This window comes from Podarcis gaigeae, assembly GCF_964106915.1.
Source record: "Podarcis gaigeae genome assembly, chromosome: 12".
Taxonomy (NCBI): domain Eukaryota; kingdom Metazoa; phylum Chordata; class Lepidosauria; order Squamata; family Lacertidae; genus Podarcis; species Podarcis gaigeae.
Genome location: NC_139688.1, coordinates 58,258,273 through 58,285,378, shown reverse-complemented (window position 1 = coordinate 58,285,378; position 27,106 = coordinate 58,258,273). Strand labels below are relative to the sequence as shown.

General features: G+C 41.8%; 1 protein-coding gene and 1 long non-coding RNA gene across 7 annotated transcripts in view; both read left to right on the top strand.

Annotated features, from left to right (window-relative positions):
* The window catches only part of GLI3 (GLI family zinc finger 3), a 239,278-nt gene that overhangs the window by 137,107 nt on the left and 75,065 nt on the right, over positions 1 to 27,106 (top strand). For all 6 annotated transcript variants that reach the window (XM_083706243.1, XM_083706246.1, XM_083706245.1 and 3 more), the window contains one exon: positions 23,163 to 23,368. In XM_083706243.1, coding sequence (XP_083562369.1) covers positions 23,163 to 23,368 — 206 coding nt within the window. The remainder of the gene's footprint in view (positions 1 to 23,162; positions 23,369 to 27,106) is intronic.
* LOC310828700 lies at positions 16,265 to 20,844 on the top strand. The gene is made up of 2 exons (XR_014557070.1): positions 16,265 to 19,855; positions 20,387 to 20,844. It is a non-coding gene; the product is annotated as an uncharacterized lncRNA (long non-coding RNA).

The window sequence follows — 27,106 nt, the reverse complement described above, 5'->3', positions numbered from 1 at the left end:
CGCAGTAAAATGCATTTGAATGGTCTGAATTAAACTAGCTCAAAGGCTTTTCCTTTTTCTTTTTGAGGACACCCCTATGCACTCATTGCTGAAAATTCAACACTCCATGAGAATAATAGCATGCAGAACTGGCTTGGAAATAAGGCCTATGAATTGCTGTGCCTTTTCTTAACCTTACAACACGAGCCTAACTAATCATGTTTACTTCAGAAATAAGTCCTGTTGGGTTCAGTGGGACTTAATCCATAGTTGAGGGCTGCAGACTCTTCTTAGGTCTGCAGACCAAAGCGAAAGTGTAATATGGCTTTCATGTTACGCTTAACATTGTCCTCCAGCTTGGGTGTGACTTGTTAGGTTCTATTCATCTCTGAGACATTCAGACATTCTATCTAACAGTAAAGCTTTTGTTGGGATGTACCCTTTCAGAGTGAAGGTGGGAGATAACATTTTTTAATATTGCCCCATTGAAAAAACTCCTTTCTAGAAAGCAAATTAGCATCTCAAGGAGAAGTGTTCAGCCTTTTATCTCACATGCTGTTCTTCTATGTGCAGGGAAGTTTTATTTGGAACAGAGGATGTTCAGATTGCTTTTCCTTACAGTGGTGCATTCCAGGAAAAGCCTTTAACATTTTATTCTGCTGAATGTATGCATTGGCCTAAAAGATCTTCTATCTTTGTTTGAAAGTTAATTATTTCCCCTCGTAAAAATAGCAATAAACACACATCAGAAGTAAAAGGGAAAGGAGGGTTGTACCTAATTCTCGTCCTACTCAGAGCAGACCAGTTGGAGTTAATGGGCCTGGCTAACTTAAGACTCATTAATTTCAGTGGTCTTCTCTGAGTAAGAGTAAAGGTAAAGGACCCCTGGACAGTTAAGTCCAGTCAAAGGCAACTAAGGGGTGTGATGCTCATCTCGCTTCAGACCGAGGGAGCCGGTGTTTGTCCACAGACAGCTTTCCGGGTCATGTGGCCGGCATGACTAAACTGCTTCTGGCGCAATGGAACACTGTGACATAAGCCAGAGCACACGGAAATGCAATTTACCATCCTGCTGTGGTGGTACCTTTTTATCTACTTACACTGGCATGCTTTAGAACTGCTAGATTGGCAGGAGTTGGGACAGAGCAACGGGAGCTCACCCCGTCGTGGGGATTCCAACTGCCAGCCTTCTGATCAGCAAGCCCAAGAGGCTCAGTGGTTTAGACCACAGCACCACCCACACCCCACTTCTCTGAGCATTGGATATAACCCCAGCAAGACTTTTTGCATCTTCTGTCAAGGTCGAAATACCATTTTCTGTCTACTTACTACTACTTCTGCAGTAAGTAGACAGCCTCTGATTCTGAACTGCCCTCTGCCACAGCCTCTTCCTGCTCACTAAACCCTGTCTCCTCTTCTGCTTCCGACACCTCCTCCTCCCAGTCTGCTCTCTTCACCCTCTGACCACTCGTTGTCATTCCACCCCCCATTCCCTGGCTCTGAGTCTTCTTCCCTTGGGGGTTCCCTAGCGGGTGCCTCTCCCCATTCCTTGACATCCAGCCAGTCCATGACATCAAACCACTCCTGGTTAGCATTTGAAACCCTTCTCTGATTCTTGTGCTGAGAAAGGGGAAATAAAAGTGGCAGGTGGGAGAAATTCTATGTAGAGTACGGAGCTGGAGTTTTTTTGGAGGGAGGCCTTGGCATTTTGTCTTGTGTTCAGTGATAGAGCAGGAGGTTAGGCAAACAAGGCTTGATTGGTAGTTGTGCTACGAAATTCTTTGTGTCGGCTACGTACCATTTTTTGGTCATTCTCCCAAGTTAATTGTTACTTAGCCAGCTTCTTTCTCTCTTTCTTCTTTGAATGGATGGTAAGCATTATTGTCAGTGAAACCGGGTGAAGAAATAAATAAAGCCTTAGCATTTCTGGGGATTCAGAAGAGGACATGAGTGAAAGAAAAGAAAAATGGAACAAGGGATTTTCTTAATAGATGTTCCCATTGAGAAAGATAAATGGTATCTTAGCAAGTTACTTTAATTACTTGAGGACAGGAATTATTTATCCCATTTAACTCTGGAGCAAAATTACATACACAAGAGAGTCAAGAAGCCCTTCCGAATAAAGGGTTAGCTTGGCAATGGAATTGCTGTCAGATGCTGTAGTGTACGTTAGGACAAGCAGCCACTGCTATAATTATGCTATCATATCCTATCATTAAAGATCCCATTGAAAAAAGGTTTATAAATTACTCCTCTTTCAGATAAACCACCCCATATTAAGGCATCAACGATATGGTGCAGAATTAAATTAGAACCTCATAAAATGAAATATGTTCCGTATTAGCTGTTTGACACTTAATTTGCCTCCAAATGAGTAGAGGAAATCACAAATTAACCTGCCTTTGTTTTTCCAACCATAGCTTATTAGGTGTTAGAACAACTGCAATTACAGCCAGATAATAACCCCCTCCCCAACCTTATGAATATGTACTGAAATGTGTCACTTTGAGTTAATGAAACCTGTTTGTTAGGACTTGTTTAGATTTCTTAGTATTCCTATTGTACATCTTCAATTTACAGCTTAGCATGAATAAACGTAAAACTTAAACTGTTTTTCAGTAGCAGCATTTAAAGAGCATTAGAATTTGTGCGTGTCTTGCCTTCTAAAAACAAGACACATTTCTGTTTTGGGATGAGTACTATTAAAACATCTTGTTTTATTTAAAACATTTATATCCTGCCTTCCTGTGGGCTCATGGCAATCTGCAATAAGAAATAATTTCACAACATCTGTAGCAGCTCTAAAAACAACAGCTATAAAACAAAATAAATTTAAAGCACAATTATATTAGTAGCACAAATAAACTAACTTACTCTACATCAGTAATATGCACCAGCTGAACCTTTGCAGCCCCAACATCCTGCAAAATAAGTAAGTTTGGAATGATCCAGTTCTACCATGGGTGCAATGCCAATGTATAGAAGTTTCTTACAGGACTCTACAGAGCACTGTTAACCACTTCCTTCTGTACAATGCAGTTCTGTGTTTGCAAACATGCAGAAGTCCCACTATGCTTATTGGAGCTTACTCTCAAGTAAGTGAGTGCAGAATTGCAACTTTTGTATGTGTGCAGTATGCACATGCAGGAAGCAAACAGATTGTTTTCTTAGTTATAGTTATGTTTTAATATTTATTTTATTAAATTTATATTCCACATTTCTTTGATCATGGAAGAAATAATGCAGAAACTATGGGTTAGATTTAATTAGATTAAATGTAATGGGGTGGAAGAAAGCAAAAAGAAGATAGTGTATTTTTCAATTCTAATTTCATTGGCCTTAACAGTTAACTCCTTCAGCTATTTTATTTCCCAGTTTAGCCCTGTGTAAATTACAGTCTTCTTCTGTTGTTATAAATAACAGCTACTTACCACTGGCTGATTGCATGTACATAAAATATTTGAATGCCTTAAATACAAGTAATGCTCAGAGCTTAATATTTAAAATAGTTTTAGTTGCTTAGAAGTAAATCATGTCCATGTTACAGTTTGCATTTGGCATTAGACAATTTTGATAAAATAGCTTTCAATAAAATTAATACATTTAAAACGAAACACCTGTAGCATCTCCAGGGAATTTTATTTGTTACAACCTTGCTGTCCACAATGAAATGGCTGTAGGCAACCTCAAATACATGGCTACCTGTGAGCAGCAGGATTGAATATTGGGTTTGCGATGAATATGTAGACATTCCACGCAGAGAGGTGTAACCATGACAGTCATAAACCAGCCATGTGATTCGCACTACCTTGATCATATAACGCATCTTTAGAATGAACACTGTATTGAGCAGAATATAGAACAATGGGACATGGAGCACAATGTTAGCAAGCAGTGAACTGGGACTGCTATCCCATCTGTCTAATAAACAAACCCTATTTGTGGGCTGGTTTCAGTTTGTTATTTATAAATATTTGTAATTCCACCATGACTGTCTATTATATACATTTTTGTTTCTTTGGCAAAAGAAATTGGGGCTGTATAATAGAATTCATAGTACACGCAAGTCCTGCTACCCAAATGCTTGTTTATGAAAATTCACTTATCCAAATACAAGGAATTTGTGCCCAAACCGTGCTTATATGCATCACAGATTCAGATATTCAAACAGACAGCGCTGTGTGTAGTACAGAAAACATGGTGGGAGGGAAGAGGGAAAGACCCGACAAATAAAAGAGCATTTTTCCTTCCTATTTTTTGTGCTCGCTCCGGCAGTCCATATGCTAAAATTGGAACGATACAGAGAAGATTAGCATGCCCCCTGCTTCTTTTGCAGGGTTTTGAAGGGTTTCCATCACTTGGGGGGGGGGGGGTCAGCATTCTGTGCTTGGAAAAAACATTAAAACTTTCCCCATAGGAATCAGTGGAAATTGTTGACTCATTATGCAAATGCTTGTCTAACAAACGATTTCCTGAGAACGCCTTGTGTTCGGATAGCGAGACATGCATGTACAGAAAAGTTCTTCCACTGTTAAATTCCAGAGGTCTAGGATAGGATCTATGTACTTTTGGTATACTTTATTAGCATACAGTACAACACACTGTTATACTATATCCATTTCAAGATGTATTTCTACATACTTAAAATAACAATCACTTTTATTTTGCATAACATTTGCTTCACAGGTCTCTCAGTTCAGTTGTGCTGTTCTGCATTGTCCATGCAGGGATTAACTTAGAAAGTGCGGTATCAAAAAGTGAATGCTTGTGATGGAAAGGCGTCTGCCAGCGGAATGGTGTAAGAGGAAATTCTCAGCAAACCTAGAGGGAGCAGATAGTTCACAGGGTCTAAGTGGACTGTAGATTTTGTTTCTAAGATATATTGAGTCAGATTCCGACTAAACATCAGGAAGAACTTTCTGACGGTAAGAGCTGCCTTGGGAAGTGATGGCTTCTCCTTCCTTGGAGGTTTCTAAGCAGAGATTGGATGGCCATCTGTTAGGGATGCTTTAGTTGTGAATCCTCCATTGCAGGGGGTTGGACTGGATGACCCTGGGGGTCCCTCCCAACTCTACAACTCTTATGATTCTGTGAAGGCAAAAGAGGCAAACAGGCCCTTCTTACCTTGGACGTACCATGGCTACATGGGGCCATTGGTGTAATACATGGCATGAAATGCTGTTTCTGATATTGATGCCTCCAGAAGAAGTACCGTAGTACTAAACAAAGAAAATACTAGCATGGAACCCTCGGTAAGAGAAAGAAAATGGTTCTTAGAAAGTGCATTATGTCTTGAGTGTAGCTTAGAAGATGTTTTTGCTGGATCAGATGTACATCACTTTGCATCGTACTCTAGGACTGGAAAGTCAGCTGGAAAGAGTTTTTCCAGTAACTGGCCTCTTACAAGCCAGGAAAGAGGAAGCCTGGAGTCTAGACCAGAGCTGTGGTCTCCTGTTTTAGGTATGGAGTGATATTGCATCATTTATAAAACTCAATGGGAGTTTTGTATAGATTTAGTGACCTTTTTGGCACTGTATGTGGATCCTTCTATCTGGAATTCATCAATCTTCATTTGGAAATATATCTGCAAAACTGGTCAAAATCAGTTTGTGTTCCTGAGACTCAATGAGGGGGTCTGTGAAAAACTTGCAAGTAACCCAGTATAGCATGGTGCGGGCTTCCCCTTAAGGTGGGATTTCAGCTTCCTCGGAGAGAGCAAATAGGGGCAGCCTGATATGTAAGGCAAGGGATTCCCTTAAGGGCAGAATACATTGGACCTGAGGCCAAATCAGCCTTCCTTCAAGTCAGGCCAGCAGGTACTAGACTGTTTCATTTTGTAGAGAAGGCAGTGACTTGCCTGAGGCCACCCTGTGAGTTCCATGCCTGAGTGGGGCTTTCAAGACAGCACTTCCCACTGCAGGTCCTCCGCTGTTTGCCTGCCTGAGTTGTCTGCATCAACTCTCTGAGATACATCTGACTTCAGCTGCACAGCATGCCAAATGAAATCCAGGCACAGGCTTAGAGAAAAAAGGTCTGTGTGGGTGGAGCGTTAGGCCCCTTTTAGAATTTGAAATTTGCAGCTGAACCACTTCTTCACCCCCCCCCCAAAAAAATGTAGCTTAATTTTTATAGAGTGCTTAATTTGGAAAAGACCAGAGCAGTTCACAAATCAAAATGTCAATAATAATAATAATAATAATAATAATAATAATAATAATAATAATAATTTATTATTTATACCCCGCCCATCTGGCTGAGCCTCCCCAGCCACTCTGGGCGGCTTCCATAAAAACCAAAAATACAGTAAAATATCACACGTTAAAAACTTCCCTGAACAGGGCTGCCTTAAGATGTCTTCTGAATGTCAGGTAGTTGTTTATCGCTTTGACATTTGCTGGAAGGGCGTTCCACAGGGTGGGCGCCACTACCGAGAAGGCCCTCTGCCTGGTTCCCTGTAGCTTTGCTTCTCGCAATGAGGGAACCGCCAGAAGGCCCTCGGCGCTGGACCTCAGCGTCCCTGGACCTCAGCGTCAAAGACATAACAAATCAAAATAAAGCCATAAAATCCTCTTCAACCTTAAATAGCCAACTGACTTTCACAGTTGCACAAAAAAATCCTAAATATAATATAATAGGCAGCTATTAATACCCCTCCCCCAAAATGAAATGCCTACATACTGAAGTATTTTATTTAAAATATTTCTTAACCGCCCTTCTTCAAAAGATTTGAGGGCCATGTAGAAAGTACTGAAGAATGTATATCAAATTGTTCTCAGGGCAGAGAACAGTACCACCAATAAAAAAGAGCAGATAAAGCAATGATTACCATAATCTTAAAAAACAAAATGGTGGACTACGCTGATAAACTACAAAAATAACAATTCTTAAATCTCTGAGAAACAACCAGGTCTTAAACTGGCACTAAAGAGAAACCACCATTGGCGCCAGGCAGACATCAAAGGGAGTTAAACAATTGGTGCTACCACAAAGATGACCCCCATAATGTATAGCTCCCATAGGTGGGGTATGGAGCCTAATTGCCCTTTCAGTGTAGTCCTCGTGATTATATAAAGTTTGAAATGCGGAGGGAGGATTAGTACACTTGTTGGATAAAATACCGTAATGTTGAACTGAGTGTGCTTCAATATTTATGTTGTATATAAAATTCAGGACATCATTGACCTATCTGTGGCAAAGAATGAACAAGTGGGATATTTTTTGCTTCTGGAGTTTCTTGGACAAAGTTCCTGTGCTTTTCTTTGTGCTGTAGTCAGCATTATTAGGCAGTGAGCAGATATTGACTGAGGTATTCAAATTCAGTGAACTGGAAGGAAGGCAGCTCTATAGAGGCTTCTGTCAAACCTGTTGCACTGGCCTGTGAGGCAGTGGAAGTGTGACAGCCTTTTTTTTTTTTAAAAAAAAGTATAATACTGTACTTCCATTCTTGTTAAGTCTTGCTTCAAAGATGACTAAAATTTACACTCTTGGTTTTTATTGTTTTTAAAGAGAACTAAAATTTACAAGCTTAAGGTTGTTGTTGTTGTTTTTTAATTGTTCAAGACGAATATCAAAATGTCCATGTTGCACAGCAATGGTCTGTGTGAGGATAAAGATAAATCATACCTTTGTGAAAGTGACACTAATGTACATATATCGTCTGTGAAACGAAAGTACAGTGGTGCCTCGCAAGACGAAATTAATTCGTTCCGCAAGTTTTTTCGTCTTGCGAGTTTTTCGTCTTGCGAAGCACGGTTTCCCATAGGAATGCATTGAAAATCAATCCATGCGTTCCTATGGAAACCGCCTTCAGACCAGGTCCGGGGACAGTCTGTCCCCTGACCTCTTCTGAAGGCTGGGGGGGGGACAAGGGCTTTTCTTCCCACCCCCAGCATTTTAAAAAACCCCGGGACAGCGGAGGGGCGATCTTAAAATGCAGTCCTCCGCTGTCCCGGGGTTTTTTAAAATGCTGGCGGGCGGCAGCGAAGGTTTCGCTGCCGCCCGCCAGCATTTTAAGATCGCCCCGAGACAGCGGAGAAGTCCTCTGCTGTCCCGGGGCGATTTAAAAGCCCCCGGGAAGGCAGGCAGGGGGGGACAAAACCTTTGCCCCCCGCCAGCCTTCAGAAGAGGTCCAGGACCTCTTCTGAAGGCCAGCGGGGGGCAAAAGTCTTTGCTCCCCCCGCCTGCCTTCAAAAGCCGTCCGGGATAGTGGGAAGCGCTTCCCTGCTATCCCGGACTGCTTTTAAAATGCTGGCGGTGGGGAGCAAAGCCTTTCGGTCCCTGCCGGCCTTCCTGGACCTCTTCTGAAGGCCGGAGGGGGGGAAAGGCTTTGCTCCCCACCGCCAGCTTTTAAAAGAGGTCCCCGGAGATTTCCCTATGGGCTTTCTTCTTGCGAAGCAAGCCCATAGGGAAATTCGACTTGCGAAGCAACTCGCAAACGGAAAACCCTTTCGTCTTGCGGGTTTTCCGTCTTGCGAGGCATTCGTCTTGCGGGGCACCACTGTAATGTCTTCCTCAACCATCCTTCAACATAGTGCTCATCCATTTTGATTAGTGCACGTCACCCTCTCACTAAGAAAAGACAAAACTCTCCCAAATTCAAACTAGAGGCGCCAGGATACTTCACTGGAGTCAGGCATGGAAATGAGCATCAGGAACTTGGTAATGCTCACCTCAGAGGAGAGGCCAGCATTGAAAATCCACAAATTCTTTCCCAACTAGATTAACTGGAGCTGGAGAAGACCTCCCTGCTGGGAAAACTGGAGCTGGAGGCCAAACCCCACCCTCCTAGCAGGGTCAGTTAGCCCAGTGGCATGGTCTCTCCCCACCACTGTCTGAGCTTTGGTAGGGGTCGCTCTTCATATCAGCCCTCCAGCAAACCATGGCTCTGGGGGAACTGGGAGGAGAGGCAAACATTTCTTCTCACGGGGCTCCCTGTGGGCCATTGGCATTGGCTTTCTCCCCAATTGTTTCAGGGGCAGCTCCTCACAAGCACCTGCTACCAAAACTGGTGATGCTTTGGAGCTGCTCCTTACTGGTCACCCTCTTGCCTTAGACTTTAGCACCCACACCCATTTTTCTAGAATCAATTGGCCTTTAGCACAGGGTGATCAAATGAGACTAACGTGGACTGACTGTATGATGCATAGCAGGACATCCTAATCAGGGCTGGATTTTGATGAAGAGCGGCCCCAGACTGCTCCACTTGTGAGCCCCCCCAACCCCCCACCCTCACGACTAGAAGAAAATGGAAGAGTGTTATAAACAAAACTGAGTGAAGCCAAGGATGATGACGGGTATTAAAAAATTTTGCAACTCACCATTTTCTCCTCTAAAGGACATAAAATGTTATTGTTAAATACCATGGTGATTTTAAAAAATGCATGAATGTTAAAATTAACACTGAAAAACTTTTGCAGTAACTGAACTTTGTAAACCTTTTGTGGAATAAGCATTACTTTTTAGAAAAATGAAATTGTAATGTACTTTTTAAAAAACCTTGAGTTTACAAATTATATTGCCTGAGAGGTGTAAACAATATGATCATGATTACCTGATAGTGTGGCACTTTTAGAATCTACTTTATGTTCTCATTAAACAGTCAGATTTAAAATACATATTAAGAAGTAAACTACAACCATCAAATAAAGTAAGACTACAAATGTTTTTTTCTAGCCTTCCTCATAGCAAAAACCATCCAAAACTTCGTCAAAATTTGTTTGTCTAAGTTTGTCACTTTCAAAAGGCAATTGGAGCAACTGGGCCAAATTGGATCCTGCAGGCCGCTCCAAGGAGGCCCCCCACACCAAGGCAATCAGGATGGGTTTTATTTATAGCTCTTAAGATTTTGCAGAATCTGGCTGTGAACTAGGGCCCCACAAAAAATCTTCAAGTTGGGCCCCAGCATTTCAAATTGGGTCCCACTGGCTGGCCCTGAGTCTCATAGTTGCTGGGCCCGAGTTGCCCTGCCCTCGCACGATCTTGGGTTTGCAATTGGGGGAGAGGGGAGACTACTCACTGGGGAGGCCCCCTAGATTTAGAGGCCCTAGGCTGCAGCCTACTTAGCCTATACAGAAACCCGGCCCAGATCCCAATGCTTAAACAGAAAGGTGATGGCTGGAGTCACCACATTTAAAACACATTTGACATACATTTTGTGTCTGCATAACAACGTTTAATAGGCATCCTGCTGATAGTAAACACAGTTGCTAATCTGTAGCATGGTATGGTGCATGTTAGTTTTGAATTTCCAGGGCAGAAATGAAAAGCATGCAGGATAATTAACATTACCAGCCATTATTAAGGACAATTACGAACCTGTAAATGATATTTTTAAACCACAGCATTATTCACACTTTCAGAATCTTAGCAGCAAACATACGGTCAGTGATACATTTACTGTTTTGAGAAGTGAATTTGCCTTAAAAATTTACAGTCACCCTCTCTCATTTATTTTCCTTTAATTCACAAGCTCACGTTACAGCATGTAAAATCGTAATTAAAACAGAAGTCCCAGAGGGTTGTTGCTTAATATTGCGAACATGACTTATTTTAGGTGTTTGAAATGGAATGGATTTTTTTTCCTTTTAATGATTGAAAATATGTTAGAATCACAACGCAGACATTGAGAACATGGAGGGTAATCTGAGAGCCTTTGTAGGCAGCTAGCCAGGATAAAGAAGTCCTTCATAGCTGCCAAGAGTACATAGGGCAAGCCAGAGAGGTTGAAACCTGTTGAAATAATAACCACTCTGGTATTTTCAAAGGATAGCTACTGCTGCTTCTTAATTATCAATGATACAGAGGGAGGAGAGGATTTAGTAATGCACTTAAGGGGGCCATGTAGTGGAGATAATATCCAAATCTTTTAAAGAAACACAAAATACAAATGGATCAAAGCAGATCTACTTGTTGGGGAGCTGATATACTGCTGTTTGTGGGCTGACACCAAAAGTCTTTGCTTTGACAATTGTTGGTTAACATTTCCTGCCAGTCAAAAGTATCACCTGAGGATCTGTTATTAAGCTGGCTTCAGTGTTTTATTATTTTCTTTTAGCTCAATCTGTCCATACCGTCTTATGTAAAGCATCCTACACAAACACCAATAGGGGCAAAATCTGGTCAGGACCAGCTAGACCCTTCACTCGTCTGCTGGTGTCATTTTTACATGATATATGAAGGACAGAAAAAAGAAAAACCAGAAGTAATTATCAAGACTTGACTTCAGCTTGCTTATATTATAACAATGGCTCACTGTTGGGTTATCTGTGCTCCATCTGGCTCTTGTGCACCCAAACACACACACACACACACACACACACACACACACACAAGCTTTAAACAAAAATACCTTGAGGAATTTTTGTGGCTCTTTTTTGACCTAGGACATCATTTTGCTGGTGTCTTTGCTCACAGAGAGGTTTGCGTTTGGTGGGGGTTTTGTCATAGGCACCCTCTGAAGTTTCAGTGTACTCAAGCACTGGAAAAGCCCTTATTGCAGAGGCTTTGTTTTCTTTGTTGGACTGTTTATTTTGTTTTCTTCCCACGCGGTTCCCTAGCCTCACTCTGGCAACTGCTTTTCCGCATGAATTGCATTCCTCGGGGGCCGCAAGTCTCCTAATTCTTCCAGTCGATTGGGTTGCTGCCTGCATGATTATGCCTCAACTCCAACTCTCTATTGGTCTGTGCCAAGGAAGCGAACGGCTTCCTTGCACATGAAGACCTAAGTACATTTTTAAACCTCATTAGTGCACAGGGCTCTACTTTACTCCATTTTAATAGCATGTGAATTTCTTGAACCACCATTTGCTTTAGGAATGGGTTGTAGACTGATTTTACTTATTTCCCTCCAACCTAGAGAGACTTTAGATCAGTTAACTTAAGACAGGGTCTCTGCAAACCCATGATTGTGAAGGGATTCACCAGGCTAGTAGCTCCACCAACTCTTACGCTCCCCCCCCCCCCCGCCCAGCCACTTGAAAACAGCAGTTACAGTGGAAGGCTACTCCATATTTCTGCCCCCTCCAGGATCAAAGTGCCATGACGCCGTTCATCAGGAAGAATGTGTTCTGCATAGATGTGGATTGAGATAAATTAATGTTAGGAAGAATTGCAATGATACATTGAGAAAGTTCATTGAAGTTAAAGAAAAGGGAGTGAATAGCAACTTCACCCACTTACGGTACATGGTGCATTTAAGGACACGACTGAAATGGATGTTAAATTTGCTTTCTGAAACAGTGACCTTCATCTGAGGATCACAGAGCAGTTTAGTCCCATGCTTTCAGAACTCCACCATTGACTTCATTTTTTGGTCATTCTAGAATGATAAATCTTGTTTATTGGCTTTTATACGTCTAGAAGATTCACAACATCATAATTAAACAGGTTTGAATTTCTGGGTCACCTGGGCAATTAGGTGTGAGGGTGCATGGACACAGTGAAGCAAAGTTGACATAATGTGAATATTGTTTTAAATGTATTTTAGACATGGAGATAAATAGATTAAAAAGGCTTCTGTAGCAGTTCATTTAAACTGAAGTCCCCTGATTGTTGATAAAGTAATTGAGAGGACTGTGCTTTGCATCTTAACATTCTGATGTAATGGGTGCATTTGTTCATTTTTTTGGGGGGGGGGAGTTAGGGGCACCAAACATGGTGGAATTGAAACCTGATGACAACTCACATATAAGGTCATAGACAATTTAAATGGAGAACATTGGGGGAAATTGGAAAGCTTTGAATAACTATTGTTCAGCCTTGGATATGAAGTGCTTAGAAGCCACCTTGGCATTAAGCGATATAGAATAGAAGAGAATAGAAGCAAATAGATTTGCAAACTGATGTGCCGTTTTGCCAGTTAGAATGAAAAATTTGCATGTGGGATGCTACAGTTATTCAGGTCTCTGTCATACTTCTTAGAAAGAGGTGTTTTCTTTTGATCATGAGCATGAAGCACAATTAAGTCAGTTGCAGATAACAATAACACACACACGATGCTTAGATGAGCCCATTGGAAAAAACCAAAAATGTATGTCTGCAGATTAGTACCCCAGACACCGGCAGGTGGGGAAGCGGGATATATACACCAGAAAGAACAAGCGTGCAGATTCCCTAAGCAAACAAGGGGGAGAAGAGCAAGTAGTTTCATGCCACTTGCAAGGGTGTATTTGTGCAGAGGCAGAGCACAGCCACTCTTGAGGGTGAGACTTTATGATTAATGGTGTTTATTCTTGACAGAAGCCTCCTTTATTTATCTCCAATACAGTTTAGTGATTTTATCAGTCACCTGAATGAAAAATATTCAGTCATACCAATATTGCAGTGTAAATTGAGTAGAGTCACTTTTTATTATATCTTTCAGCCTTATCATCTGCACAGTAATTTTCTAGCAAGGGGTTTTGATATAGAAAGGCAGGATTTAGCTGTAGTTGACAGAAAGCCTCTTCAATTTCCCCTAAAAGTTCAGGCTGCTCTTAGAAATGTATGTATTAAAAAAAAAGAAGCCTCAACTCTTATCCAAGCAATTTCAGGATTTGAAAGAATAAAGAAGATAAAATGCAGAGACCTGGATATGAGAAATGCTGTTAATTTGGAAGCTTCTAATGGTTGTGAAGTCAGCGGTGAAATGTTCTTTAGCATTTAAATATGTGGCTTAGTGTAGCTGTGTGTGTGTGTGTGTTTTTGCATGGCTACATAGTTCTGCTTTCTTCTAATCAATCAGCATCCAGGCAGACGCTATCGCCATCCAGGGTGTGATTTCAGAGCAGAGGACTCTAATGACCACATGCAGCTCATCAGTTGCTCAGATAGCGGCCAGGGCGTCTTCCAAAACTGGTTGGGGGGGAATTTTTTTCTTTCTCTCAGTGCATCAATGAAACAAGAGGGCATCTTAAACAAATGCATATTACGTTAGCTTAGTTAGGAGCATTAAGTGAGAGAAGGTTAGAGATGTTTCTTTGACCCTCCATTTTTTGGGGGTGGTGTTATACGGATATCTGCACACTAATGTAGTCTTGACAGGCGGCTTAAATCCAGCAAGAGGTGTCAGCAGGAGAAAACAACGAACACACATATTTCAGAAAAACGCATCGCACACATGCACTAATTTCAACATATATTCTGTCATATAAGGTGCCGTTCTTGAACTGGTTAACAAAGAAGCTTTTCAACCCTGATATTGTTGTGATTGAGTCATGGTGAATTGGATAAATAGTGTAAAGTTTAGCCCACTGGAGGGGGCAAGTGTGAATTATGTCAGTTCTTTTGAGCTCACTGCAGAAGACATTTGAGCCTTTGACACCATATAATTTGCGGCTGAGTGATTGGAAAGAATTAATAGATACGAATTACTCAGAATCATTTACATATGTGTGCATTTACATATATCATCTCCTATCCAGACATCATATAGTGTTAGGCCTATTAAGTTTCAGTATCAGTAATGTGTCCTATGCCTTCACATCGTAGGTTAGAAATCAAAAGAGGTATAAAGTGTGAGAGTAATGGGGGGGGGGGGAGAGGTTCAAAACGAGGTTTGATCATTCATATAAAGACTTTTATCTTGAATTGATTCACCAAAATTTCAGTGCTTTCAAGTCACACTGATTTTATTACAAGAGTTGAGTCAGGGCAATTCATATGTTTGTGTTTTGGTTGGATGATGCCCCTCTCATAGTTGCTGCTTATGCTGCCTTACAGTTTGGCTTCTTTAACCCTTTTGCCAGGACATCATAAACTGACAGAATGACATCTGCTTCACACATACCTCTTCCGGTGTGATTGGCACATTTCAGTGGCTGCTCCTATACAAATCTACCCAAAGAGTTATAATTCTTCCTAGTTGCTGTTTACATAATGCTCAAGTGACAGCTGGCCACTTAAGAAGTTCTTGTGTGTTACATAGACACAATGTCAGGATAAATCTCATGTGCGGACATCTTCACAAGTAGGTGGCTTGATATGGCAGCATCCAGTGACACAGGGACAGGTACATGGGAATAGGTCTCTGACACAAACGTTTTTATTAAATTTATATACAGTGGTACCTCAGGTTAAGTACTTAATTCGTTCCGGAGGTCCGTTCTTAACCTGAAACTGTTCTTAACCTGAAGCAGCACTTTAGCTAATGGGGCCTCCCGCTGCCGCCGCGCCGCCACTGCACAATTTCTGTTCTTATCCGGAAGCAAAGTTCTTAACCCGAGGTAGTATTTCTGGGTTAGCGGAGTCTGTAACCTGAAGCGTATGTAACCTGAAGCTTCTGTAACCCGAGGTACCACTGTACTGCCCTTCTTCCAAGGATCACAGGGCAGTTTACTGTATAAAAACAGGAAAAGGACATAGCATAATAACAAACATAACAATAACCACACCCTGCACCAGTTCTAAAGGCCATATACAGTGGTACCTCGCAAGACGAATGCCTCGTAAGACGAAAAACTCGCAAGACGAAAGAGTTTTTCATTTTTTGAGTTGCTTCGCAAGACGAATTTCCCTATGGGCTTGCTTCGCAAGACAAAAACGTCTTGCGAGTTTGTTTCCTTTTTCTTAAAACCGTTAATACCAGGGTGCATCTGTGCTTCGCAAGACGAAAAATCCACAAGACGAAGAAACTCGCAGAACAAATTAATTTCATCTTACGAGGTACCACTGTATTGTTTAATTAGCCAAAGGCCTCGGAGAAGAGGAATGTTTTCGCTTTGCACCTAAAGAGACGGAATGAAGGTGCCAGGCAAGCCTCCTTGGGGAGATCATTCCCTCACAGAATGGGCCCATTCTCATGTTGCCATCCTCCCGACCTCTTGTGGAGGGGAGACACGAAGAAGAGCCTCAAATGGAGAGTGCGGGGTCCAGGTCGGTTCATATGGAAAGAGGCAGTCCTTGAGGTATTGCAGTCCTGAACCATTTAAGGCTTTATAGGTCAAAACCAGTACTTTGAATTGGGCCCAGAAACTAATCAGGTTTGGCGTTATCTGCTCAGACCTTCTTGCCCCAGTGAAGCAATCTGGCTGCTGAATTCTGCACCGTCTTCAGAAGCAGCCCCATGTATAAAGCATTTCAGTAACCTACAGTTTTAGTTAGTGCTTGTATCTTGGTTCACTTCCTGTCTTGACTTGGCTCAATTATTTGAATTATTTCTTCAGCAAAATCATTTTAATGATGTATCTTTACTTACAAACGGTGGTCCCAGTCGCCTAGACGGATCTGCAGGGTTGAGGCTGTCAGAGAGCTAGGGTGTTAAAATAGATTCTCTTCCTCTGCATAGCCTTACTCTGTTGAAAGGAGTTTTTGATAGGAAATTATAGAGCTTTGCTTCCCAATAAGAGGAAGAGTTAGCTTTGAACCACAGAGGGGCACAGCAGGACCTGAGCCCCATGTTTCATCAAGGGAGGAAAGAATTGATATCTTCTCTAGTTTGGCTTCAATGATGGTATGGTAGATATTCTCCTGCTAAGTTGTTGCCTAAGAGACTTGGGCATTATTGGTTTTCACTCCCATGTGTGAGGTTATGGAGCCTAGCTGAAGTTAATGGACTGAGAATGTTGGAGGAGGATCATAGAGCAAGTCTTATTCTGGCGTTTGCCCGGGGATACATGGAAGGAGACGCAAGACTCTTCTTCTTACCATCCTCTTGGCTGCAGTCTCACATCTTTGTATGCTAATCTGAAGGCCTGGAAAGGGATTCTTTGTGTTTTCTGCTGAATGCACTTAGAATCCTCCCTGCATTTGGGAGACCCAGTTGCACAGGATTCCTGATAGTGGGGCAGATTCTGCAGAACTCTCAAAGAAGCCCCCTCAGACTTTCCTGCTCAACACTTAAAGGTTGGATCTGGAACTAGCAGGGATGGAGATGTTGGGTGCAGGTTTGGGTTGCCCTGCTCCAATTCCTTAATATGTGTGGTGAGAACACATGAGTAGGGTTGAGGATCAGAATGACCAGAACAGAGGGTAATGCTAGGGAAGGCAGGAGGTTTGAGAAGAGATAATTTTGCATGTTAGTTGGAGTAGCTAAAGGGTGTGGGGGGGGGATTACACATACCTTATAATGTCTTGATATACCATTATGCATTTGTGGGAGCTGATACATTGAATACAACTGAACCAAGTGCTTCCCCAGACCCAAAAACGTGAGCCACTATTTAGAAACACACAACACTTTATCATGTCCCTAGAGACTCTTGATAAAATCATGCATATTTCAGCTTTCCTTTAAAAGCATTTTGCTCACCTTCGTGTTTGCAGAAAATACCTTGTAAACATGGCATCAGCATATTGCAATAGAAAACCCCAAATGAAAAATTAGGAGAAAAATAAAATGAATTCCTACTTTAATTATTTATTAAAAAATAAGGATTTTGGGAGTCATTCTCATTATTTTCACGAGCCCGACGTAAATCTCTCAACACAGCAGTTGCAGGAGTCATGGTTAACTTGTCTGAGAGGCAATGGGTACCAGCCTCAACAGAGAACTCCTCCTGTGGTTTAGCTGTATATGATCCCTGCAGATCTTCGTTTAGTTAATTGGCTACTGCCTTGATAAATGTTTGCGATGACCAGAATATTTAGCATTTCTGTTCTGTTGAGGAGCTCCTAAGAGTGGTACCCCACCATATGCCACCCCTCAGCCACTGCAAATATGCACAAATTAAACTGATTTGCATATATGTGAATATATCTGCAAATTTAATTTTATTCTAACTATCAGACCATCAAAGACTTTACCATTTTTGGCAAGTGTTGAAATACTATGCCAAGAAGAAGGTGGTCACAGAAGCAGAGAAGAATAGACATTTGACTGGCTGGATGATGAGTGGTGGGATGCACCTTCTGGGAAACCCCCAGGGGAAACCCCAGAGGAGGAAGGCTCAGAGCCTGGGGATCGGTGGTGGAACACCAAGGAGAGATCAGGGGAGAAGGGTGGGGAGGAGTTGTTGGATGCTGAAGGGGCAACAGGATTTAGTGAACAGGGGGAGCGTGTGACGGAGCAGTTCCAACTTGGAGGCTGAAGCAAAAGAGGATGGACAAGAGACTGCAGAAGGACACAGAGAGCCTGCTTGTCTCCAAGGACACTCAGAGAGATGTGTAGAGCGGAATAGAGATTAGAGATGCCCAGAGCAGTTTGAGACTGCTTGGGAAACATCGGGCAGAGGAGGAGCCTTTGAGGGGGTTGAAGGTGAGGATAAGACTTACTTGTATGCCATTTCTTTGAATAAAGAGTTACCGTATTTTTCTGTGTATAAGACTAGGTTTTTTTCCCTAAAAAATTAGGGGCGTCTTATACATGAATACATCTTCCCCAATTTTCTTAAATCAGAATCCCCCAAAACAGGGGGCGTCTTATACATGGGGGCATCATATAGACAGAAAAATACCGTAACTTCTCTGACAGACTGCTCCTTGCTTGCTGACTGGCATCTGACTCCAGGCCTGACAGTAGGGAGAGAAACAGGGTGCTGAAATCTGTTGTGAGAAAGTGAAACACCCACCCAGCCAATTTTCTTTTTGGAAACTCTTTGTCCAAAGAGACTGACATATCAGTCATTTTTTACGTGGCATCAGGAACGCACAAGGTTCTGGATGTTGGTTCTCCATAAACCCGTACACACTTAGCATTGCATGAGGGCATGAGAGGAGCGATGCTTGCCAACATTCCTCCTCACTATTCCAGACCCTCTGCATTCCACACATTATGGGAAGGCGTCGTGTGAGGGGATACTTCAGAAATTGGAAGTTTTTTGTTTTTGTTTGTTACTGTGTTATGTATTGTTGTGTCTTTATATTGTAAATTGCCCTGTGATCCTCAGATGAAGGGCAGTATAGAAATTTATTTGTTTGTTTATTTAATGAACAAATTCAAGGTGCAGGTTATAATTGCCATTACCGTATTTACCCAAGTCTAATGCGCCATCGAGTCTTAATGCACACCTACATTTTCAGAACCCTGAAACCAAAAAAAGTGTTTGCTGGCGAATGTAAATGTGCCATCAAATCTAATGCACACCTTATTTTTTGCGATGTAATTTGGCCAAAAAAGTTGAGAATTAAATTCAAGTAAAATAAGGTAATTTTTCTTAACCTTTTTGTTTCAACCTTTTAGTTTATAACCTTTACATTTCACAAACATAACACTGAGTCTGGTGATTTCTGCTCTAAAGAAAGCAAGACCATATGTCAATGGTCTTTGACCATATGTCAAAGAAAACAAATTTCTTGCCTGATCATTTTAGCAAGTTTACAAAAGCTTCTCTGTCCAGCTGCCTGGAGGAAAGTCTAACTCACTATAGATGACCAGGTGAATGACTCTACCAGGTTGGGTTATGAACTAATGGATTTTATTTTTGCCTCGTCTAGCTACTATACTTTCAGATAGAACTCGTATTTTATTTTATTTTTATGTACAAACCTAGTTTTGTGGAAGTTGTAAAAACGAATATAATGTTTTTTTTCCGAATGGGAGTTGAAGAAAACTCATCCTTAATGCAGCCAGTTTGCTTGTTGAGTGGTGAGAAACCCACGTTGGGACTCTTCAGTTTCTTTTCAAACTTGTAGTTATTTTCTTTTCCTTAGAAATAATACTTAAAGTCAGCAACATCAAAAGAACTAGCTGCCCTTGGTGGTTCTCTTGGCTGCTGCCTGTGACTCTACTGTGTCTGTCCTAAATTAATTGGGGGAAACTGGGCCAAAAACCGTTCAGCTGAGGTCAGCCAGTTGGGGTGCTGCACGTTCGTGACAAGCTTAATGACAAGCCTTTGCCAAAAAGCAAGCAAGTTGGCTGAGACAGGCAGCCTAGCAAAATGGCTTCTCCGTACAACTTTCCATTTGCTGGCATCCCAGAGTATCCCGTCACTGAAGCATCATGTCAAGGGCCATTGCCAGGCAGGTGGTTTCCTTCTCTCTTTTTTATAATATTTTTTATTAAGTTTGTAAAATACAGAAAAAAGAATAAAGAGCATGTTATAAGAGTGAAATAAGAAGATTACAAATTTTCTTGTTCTTTTTTCCAAATCTACTGGACTTCCCCACATCCTCCCAACCCTGCATTCTCTATGAACATAACATCAGCAATTTGTTAACTTATTTCATTACTTATTGTATCCTTCGTTTTATCATGTTACCCAATTTCAAATGTATTATATCCCGAATCATGTACATTTTCATTTAAACACAATAAAGTTATTTCCTTATTCTTATCTCAGACTTCCTGTGCCTTAATTTCCATTTCTTTAGTTTAACATTACTGAAGCTAGAGTTTCCTAAAAGGTGCATTTTTTTAACATTCATACAACTTATAGTGTTTTTCCAGATAGTCCTTAAATTTTTTCCAGTCCTCCTCGATTGTTTCTTCTCCCAAGTCTCGGATTCTGCCAGTCATTTCGGCCAGTTCCATATAGTCCATCAACTGCGTTTGCAGGTGGTTTCCTTCTCGAAATCTTCCTCATTATGTTTGGGCAGCACCTGGGTTTAGGGCTTCTTTCTTGCTTTCTCACAGTTCCATGTTTGCTTTTAGAAATGTCCCATTTCACCTGGCAATCATTGTGTGGTTAATTAAATTACTGGATTGTCAGTCTGGCTCCACAATGGTTTCCTTTGCCCTCTTGAAGGAAAACAAACATATGGCGCATCTTTGATCTATTGTCAGCTGGTTGTGAAATTGCCCAATCAAAAAAGCATCCTCAAAAGCTGTCTTGTAATAGTTAGCAAACTCAGGATCAGCTGGATATAATTTGTTCCTAATTGAAGTGGGACAGTTGCAATAAGGATGGGCTAGCAAGCCAAGGAAAGAGGTAATAATTGTATTACTGTCATAATAATTTAAACAGTCTGCCCTTCAACAGAAAAGCAGATTACATTCCATCAATAAAAACAAAATGTTCCAATCAACAGACTTAAAATATGCAGTTATGTAATATGCAACACAGAGGAAAAAAGAATTAGAAGGGAAGGAAAAAAGCAGTTTCGGCCGCCATTTCTTAAAGTTGCATAGTATTTCTTCTAATGACTAGCTGGAGTGAATTCAGTTCTGAGAGAGGAGATGCCAAATGGAGCCGATCTCTCCATTGATCTGATTGAATTATTGTGCTCCCCTTCTCTCCCGCTGCTGCATCCTGGTGGAATGCCTCCTCTCAGGCGGCATTTGATGGAATGGAGATGGCTGCCATCTTTTCCCTTGCAATGCAGTCCTGTTCCATTACTGCCCTGATGAGCAAATGTTATGTAGCTGCCCAGTGCACATGTCTGCCGGGGACTTCAGGGCTCAGACCAGGAAGCTAAAGGTTGGCACCTAGCCTAGTGAGCACCTGACCCATAGACTGTGTGCCTCAGAGTCCTTTTGAGGCACAAAAAGAAAAGGAGTTGTGCAACACTGCTATGATTGAATCATAGAATAGAATCCTAGAGTTGGAAGAGACCACAAGGGCCATCGAGTCCAACCCCCTGCCAAGCAGGAAACACCATCAGAGCACTCCTGACATTTGGTTGTCAAGCCTCTGCTTAAAGACCTCCAAAGAAGGAGACTCCACCAAAGTCCTTGGCAGCAAATTCCACTGTCGAACAGCTCTTACTGTCAGGAAGTTCTTCCTAATGTTTAGGTGGAATCTTCTTTCTTGTAATTGGTATGGGCCCCTTGGAGCAGGGCTGAGAAACTTGTCCACTCCCGCTTCTGAAGGAGGCGCCCGCCACCAGCATAAGCAGCAGAAACCTGAGTGTGCAAGGATAACTCTACTACTCCTTCCTTCCCTCCCCAGCTTTTTTATTTTTATTTTATGTAAGCCCTGACCTGGGGTAAAGGAGGCACCTCCTCTGGCTAGCAGGCAGCGGTGGCAGCCTGAGCAGAAGTGAATGGTACTCCATTCTGGAATGTTCCACTAGAAAAGAAGCACAGGGTGGGGTGGGGGAGAGACTCCATCCAAAGCTCTACATCAGGTACCCCCAAACTCAGCCCTCCAGCTGTTTTGGGACTACAACTCCCATCACCCCTAGCTAACAGGACCAGTGGTCAGGGATGATGGGAACTGTAGTCCCAAAACAGCTGGAGGGCTGAGTTTGGGGATACTTGCTCTACATGTTGGGACTGGTAGCTCAGAAGGGTCAAGGTAAAGCAAGCTCTGCTCCCTCTCATAAAGGCTTTTCTCTTCTACAGGCTACTGGGGCTCCTCTCACACTGCTAGTGAATACTTTAATTTTGTTTTTCTATGTGAGTTAAGCATATGTAAACTGCATTACTATGCAGAATAATGAAATCTGTGATCTGTAATTACTGAGGTGATCCTGCCCTGACTGCAACAGCCACCATTAATGTTGCTGTCTCTAATACGCTGGTAGAGCGTATGGGTTGCATGCAAAAGGGTGGCGGTCCAGTCCTCAGCGCCTCCAGGTAGAGCTGGAAGGGACTTCTGTTTGAAACCCAGAGAGCTGCTGTCAGTCAGCGTATACAGTGCTGAGCTAGATGGATCAGTGATCTGTTTCCGTACCAGCTAGCTTCTTATGTTCCTGTTGGATGCGACTGGGCATAAGTGTGTGTACCTCAGTTTACGAACTTAATCCGTTCCGGAAGTCCGTTCTTAAACCAAAGCTGTTCTTAAATGGAGGCACGCTTTCCCTAATGAGGCCTCCCGCTGCCTGTGCCCTTCCACAGTTCGGCTTCCGTTTGTAGACTGAGGTAAGGTTCGCTAACTGGAACACTACTTCCGGTTTTGCAGAGTTTGTATACCGAATAGTTCGTAAACAGGGCTGTTCTTAAACCAAGGTACCACTGTATTTGTAACTGTCATTAATCATACAGACTACATAATATACTTGTCATATTCCTTGCAGGATGCATGATATTTGAGGTTGCAGGATGCAGGGTGACAAACAGCTTTTTCATTTAAAAGTGTTGGTGACACACTCGCTAGCACTTTCAAAGGAGAAGGAAAAACATATTTCCTCCAGCTTTTCTATCTGTGCAAGGGGAAATATGCCTTGAGTCAACTAGTTGAACTTGGGTCCTATAGACAATCTCTGGGACAAATTAGTCACAACCCAACTCAGGTCCCATTGATTTCAACCAGCTTAGTCTGGATTCAACATGGTGTGTGTTGATCTTCGTTGTGGATAACAGTTAACTTTAAGTGAGGGTAGGCTATTTTTTTAATAAAAAAAAACCCCACACCGAACATACTGTATATTTTGTTCTCTTTCTGTTCTAGGCCTTCTGCTCTATCCGGTAGCCCAACATATTCGGAATTGCCGTTCATCAGAATATCCCCCCACAGGAACCCTGCTTCAGCATCGGAATCTCCCTTTAGCCCCCCTCATCCCTACATTAACCCTTACATGGACTATATCCGATCACTGCACAGCAGCCCTTCTCTGTCTATGATCTCAGCGGCTCGGGGCCTCAGCCCTACAGATGGTGAGTTTCAGACCGGCTTCCTGTTTGCTCTCATTTTGGCAGCTGTTACATTAATCTTGTCAAAGGATCTCTCCAGCTCCTTCCAATCAGCTGCAGCAGGTTTGTCAAACATTTATTATGTCATAAATGTTTCACTACTTCATCAGCCTATAGCTGGTCATTTGTACATTTCATTGAAACATCAACCAAAGGTACCATCTTGTTTGAAATTTTAAATAAGGAAATACATTTATTGCTTCTAACTCCTGCCTCCATGGACTGCCTTTCGTCTTGCTTACCCCAGTGTAAAATAGGCAAGATAGCAATACAATGTGTTGGAATCAGTTCGTGGCATTTAGCCATAGTCTCTTCCCAGAACTTTTTAAAAGGAGACAAACGTTTGGTCTTCATTCCATGGGACTGTGATTGTTTGTATTAAATTTAATTTGGGGGAAAATGTAATTCTTGCCAAATTTTTGGTAGGCAAAACATTATGAAGACAGATCCCCTTGAATTCAGAGTTATAAACCAAGAGTTTCTTTATATTTAAAAAGCATAAATTATCTTAATCCATCTAAAGTTAGTCATTGCTAGTTTCCATTGAAAGCAGTGGAACAAGTTAGCTGTAACTAGTTTTTCCCATTGCTTTTAGTTGAACCATCTTAATATTAAGCCAGCTTTAAACTAGAGAGGGGCCATGTTATCAGCACCGTTTTATTTATCTGAATCAATTAGCCTTGCTTTCAAGGTTTGGATTTTATAATTATGAGCTGTATTTTCGCCCAACCCATGCTTGGATAAGAACACAGAAATCCAGCCTTGAGAATGGTTTCACATATATGCAGATTGATGGGAAAAGCAACACAAGTGAATGCAAGAAAGTTTTTTTTGCAAACCTGTTTTGCAAATTTCACATGTTCTAAAATATGTGTTCATCATCAGGGGCAGCTACGAAAATTACATAAATGTAACAAAACTCCAGAAACATTTAATAATTTCATATAAAAAGTATATGCATCTGCTGCTCCCCAGCTGGTTTTGCCTTTTTGTCTCCTGCTGTGTGGTGCAACCCTCCTTCCAGTTTCAGGTCCATATATATTGTCATGGACTGGTTAGACACAAGGAATGGTGGGAGGAACCAGCTGGGGAATCACCAAGCAAAGAAGGCTCAAAGCCTGGGCAATAGTGGTGGGACAACGATGAGTGGTCAGAGGGAGAAGACAGGGAAGTGGAGGTTTCAGAAGCCGAAGGGATAACAGGGCTCAGTGAGTTGGGAGAGTCTGTGGCAGAGAGAAGTTCGGAATCAGAGGCAGAAGCTGAAGCAGGCAAATAGGAGGGGGGAGGTCAAGAGGCAGATATGAGTCAGGCTAGCGAAGAGTCACGGGTGCCCCCCACCGCTGCTACGACAAGCTCCTCTCCCTGCCCTGACTTCCAGAAGAGGTATGAAACAGGAGGAGCAAAGATAGTTGCATGCAGGCAGCGTCTCCAATTGCTTGCAAGAAGTCCTGAAGAGGAGGAGACCTAGACTGCTTTTAGTCACAGCAATGGATTTAATAGTGTAGGACCTATGGGGCACGAGCAACTGTGCTCATAGGCCCGAAACTCAGCCAAGGCTGTAAAGATTGTGTTTCACTAATAAAAAGTTAACTCCAACCTTGAACTGTGGGATTTACAGACCAGCTTGCTCTGTGACATATATGCAAGCTGTGTGCTAGCATGTTCAGAAAGGGCCACCTTGGATAGTTCATGATTTGGCCACGTCCTGGGCCATTCGCAAGACTAAGAAATCTAGAATAAACATTCTTAACTGACTGAAAAAGCCTACTGATGTTGAGGAAAATAGAAAAATAATGATTGTGTGAACCCACCCAAAGTTAATGTTATAAAATAATGCTAACGTAGGAACATCTAAAATTCCTATGGAGAGAAAAGAAAACCAAGGTAGGTATTTCATCTGAGTAACGGGGGGGGGGGGAATATGTATGCTGGGCTCTGTTAACTGTACAGTAATAATACTGTAATTTGAGTATTTAAAATGGTAATTGCTGCTAAATTGAGCTATAATGGGTCAAATTAGCTAGCTAGTGTGTATGGAAGACAATTAGAATACTATTTTAATTAAGGGAAAAGTGCTTCCCACCACATATGAAAATGGCAGATTTACAAAACCGACAGTCTGCCTTTAGCTGAATTTGAAAAATGAGCTGTTCTCGCTGCCCAAATGGATAATACCGTAACTAATTAATCCTCACATATAAGAACATATACCTTTACAGATAATCCATTACTTATGGGTGCTTGTTCTTATGAGAATAAATTTTAATGACCTGTTGTCAATCAGAATTTATATTACATATGCAGGGCATTTGTAATAGTGAAAAAGAAAGTTTAGCTTTTCGTCTAAAACATTTAGTTAATTCCTCAAAACTTATAGGGCGTGTGTGTATGTCAATACCTTGGTATTTGTTGAAAAATCCTTTTTGGATATCAGTTATATATTGTTGGTCTCTAGATCTCCCTTGATCTACAGCTTCATATTTATATAGCAAGTATGTAATTTCTAATAATTTTTGTAAGAATTGCCATTAGGAACATAGCTCAGTTTGTCTACACCAGGTGTGGGGAACCTTTGACACTCCAGGTGTTGCTGGTCTACAATTCCCATCACCCCTGGCCGTTGGCCATACTTGCTAGGCTGATGGGAGCTGCAGTTCAGCACCACCTGCAGGGCCAAAAGTTCCCCGCACTTTGTGTACATTGACTGGCCGCTGCTCTCCAGAGCTTCAGCAAAGGCCCTTCACTGGCCTGCTTGGAGATGCTGGGGATCAAATGTGTACATGCTGGGCAACCATGTTAAAAAAGACCTTTTCTATGTCCCAGGTGAGAATGAAGAGAAATAACTCCAGTACTACAAAACTTCACTTTCCAAATAATGAAGTTTAGCAAGTTGCGTGCTGGTTTCCCTTTTCACCATCTCCTGATCATTGCCTTTAGGGCAATCAGCTTAGGTTTCCCCTATGATCAGAAGAACACAGTTCCCCCTTCCCTGAGGCTGTGGATTGCAGGGAAGATTGGCAGTCCGGTCTTTTCAAGAGGGCTTCTCTGAGCTGCTTGCTGTGGAACTCTGGGAAGCATTGTTTGAAAAGCACCTCGCTACAGAATTCAGCTTGCTCTTACTACAGTAATTCTGTGAATCACCCTGCTCAGTAAAGCTAACTTCTTACCCATGTGCTCCTGTTTGGCTCTGTTCTTTGAGCAAGAAAGGAAAGTGAAGGCATTTCTTCGTTTCAGAAGTAAAGCATCTTTCAGGGAAAAGAATGCCAGCAGTGTAATTTATCTTTATGTGCTCATTTCATGCCCTTGCAGGTTCTCCAGACTTGTCTTTTAAAGTTTTCAGCTAATGTTATTGTTAGTTAACCCAGACACTTATGTCAGAAAGCTCAGGAAGTATTTTAAGTGTGTCTGGAAAGATACTGCTGTTGTCTAATACTGTAAAACTTTAAAATCAATGATTTCCTGGAAGGATTTTTGCCCCACTGTTTTTCTCCAACATTTTATGGATGGTGAAGTAGTATAAGAAGGGTTTTATGCTGAAAATCCAACTAGTAATTCAAAAATACATTAAACATTCTTAGTTTGCTTTTCATTTCTAAGAAGTATAAAGTTCTGAAAACTGGATTTTGAATAGATTTACTTTCATAATGTTAAGGCATAATCTCACAATGACATAGGCTGGGGTCCAAAGAAGGGCTGTGTATG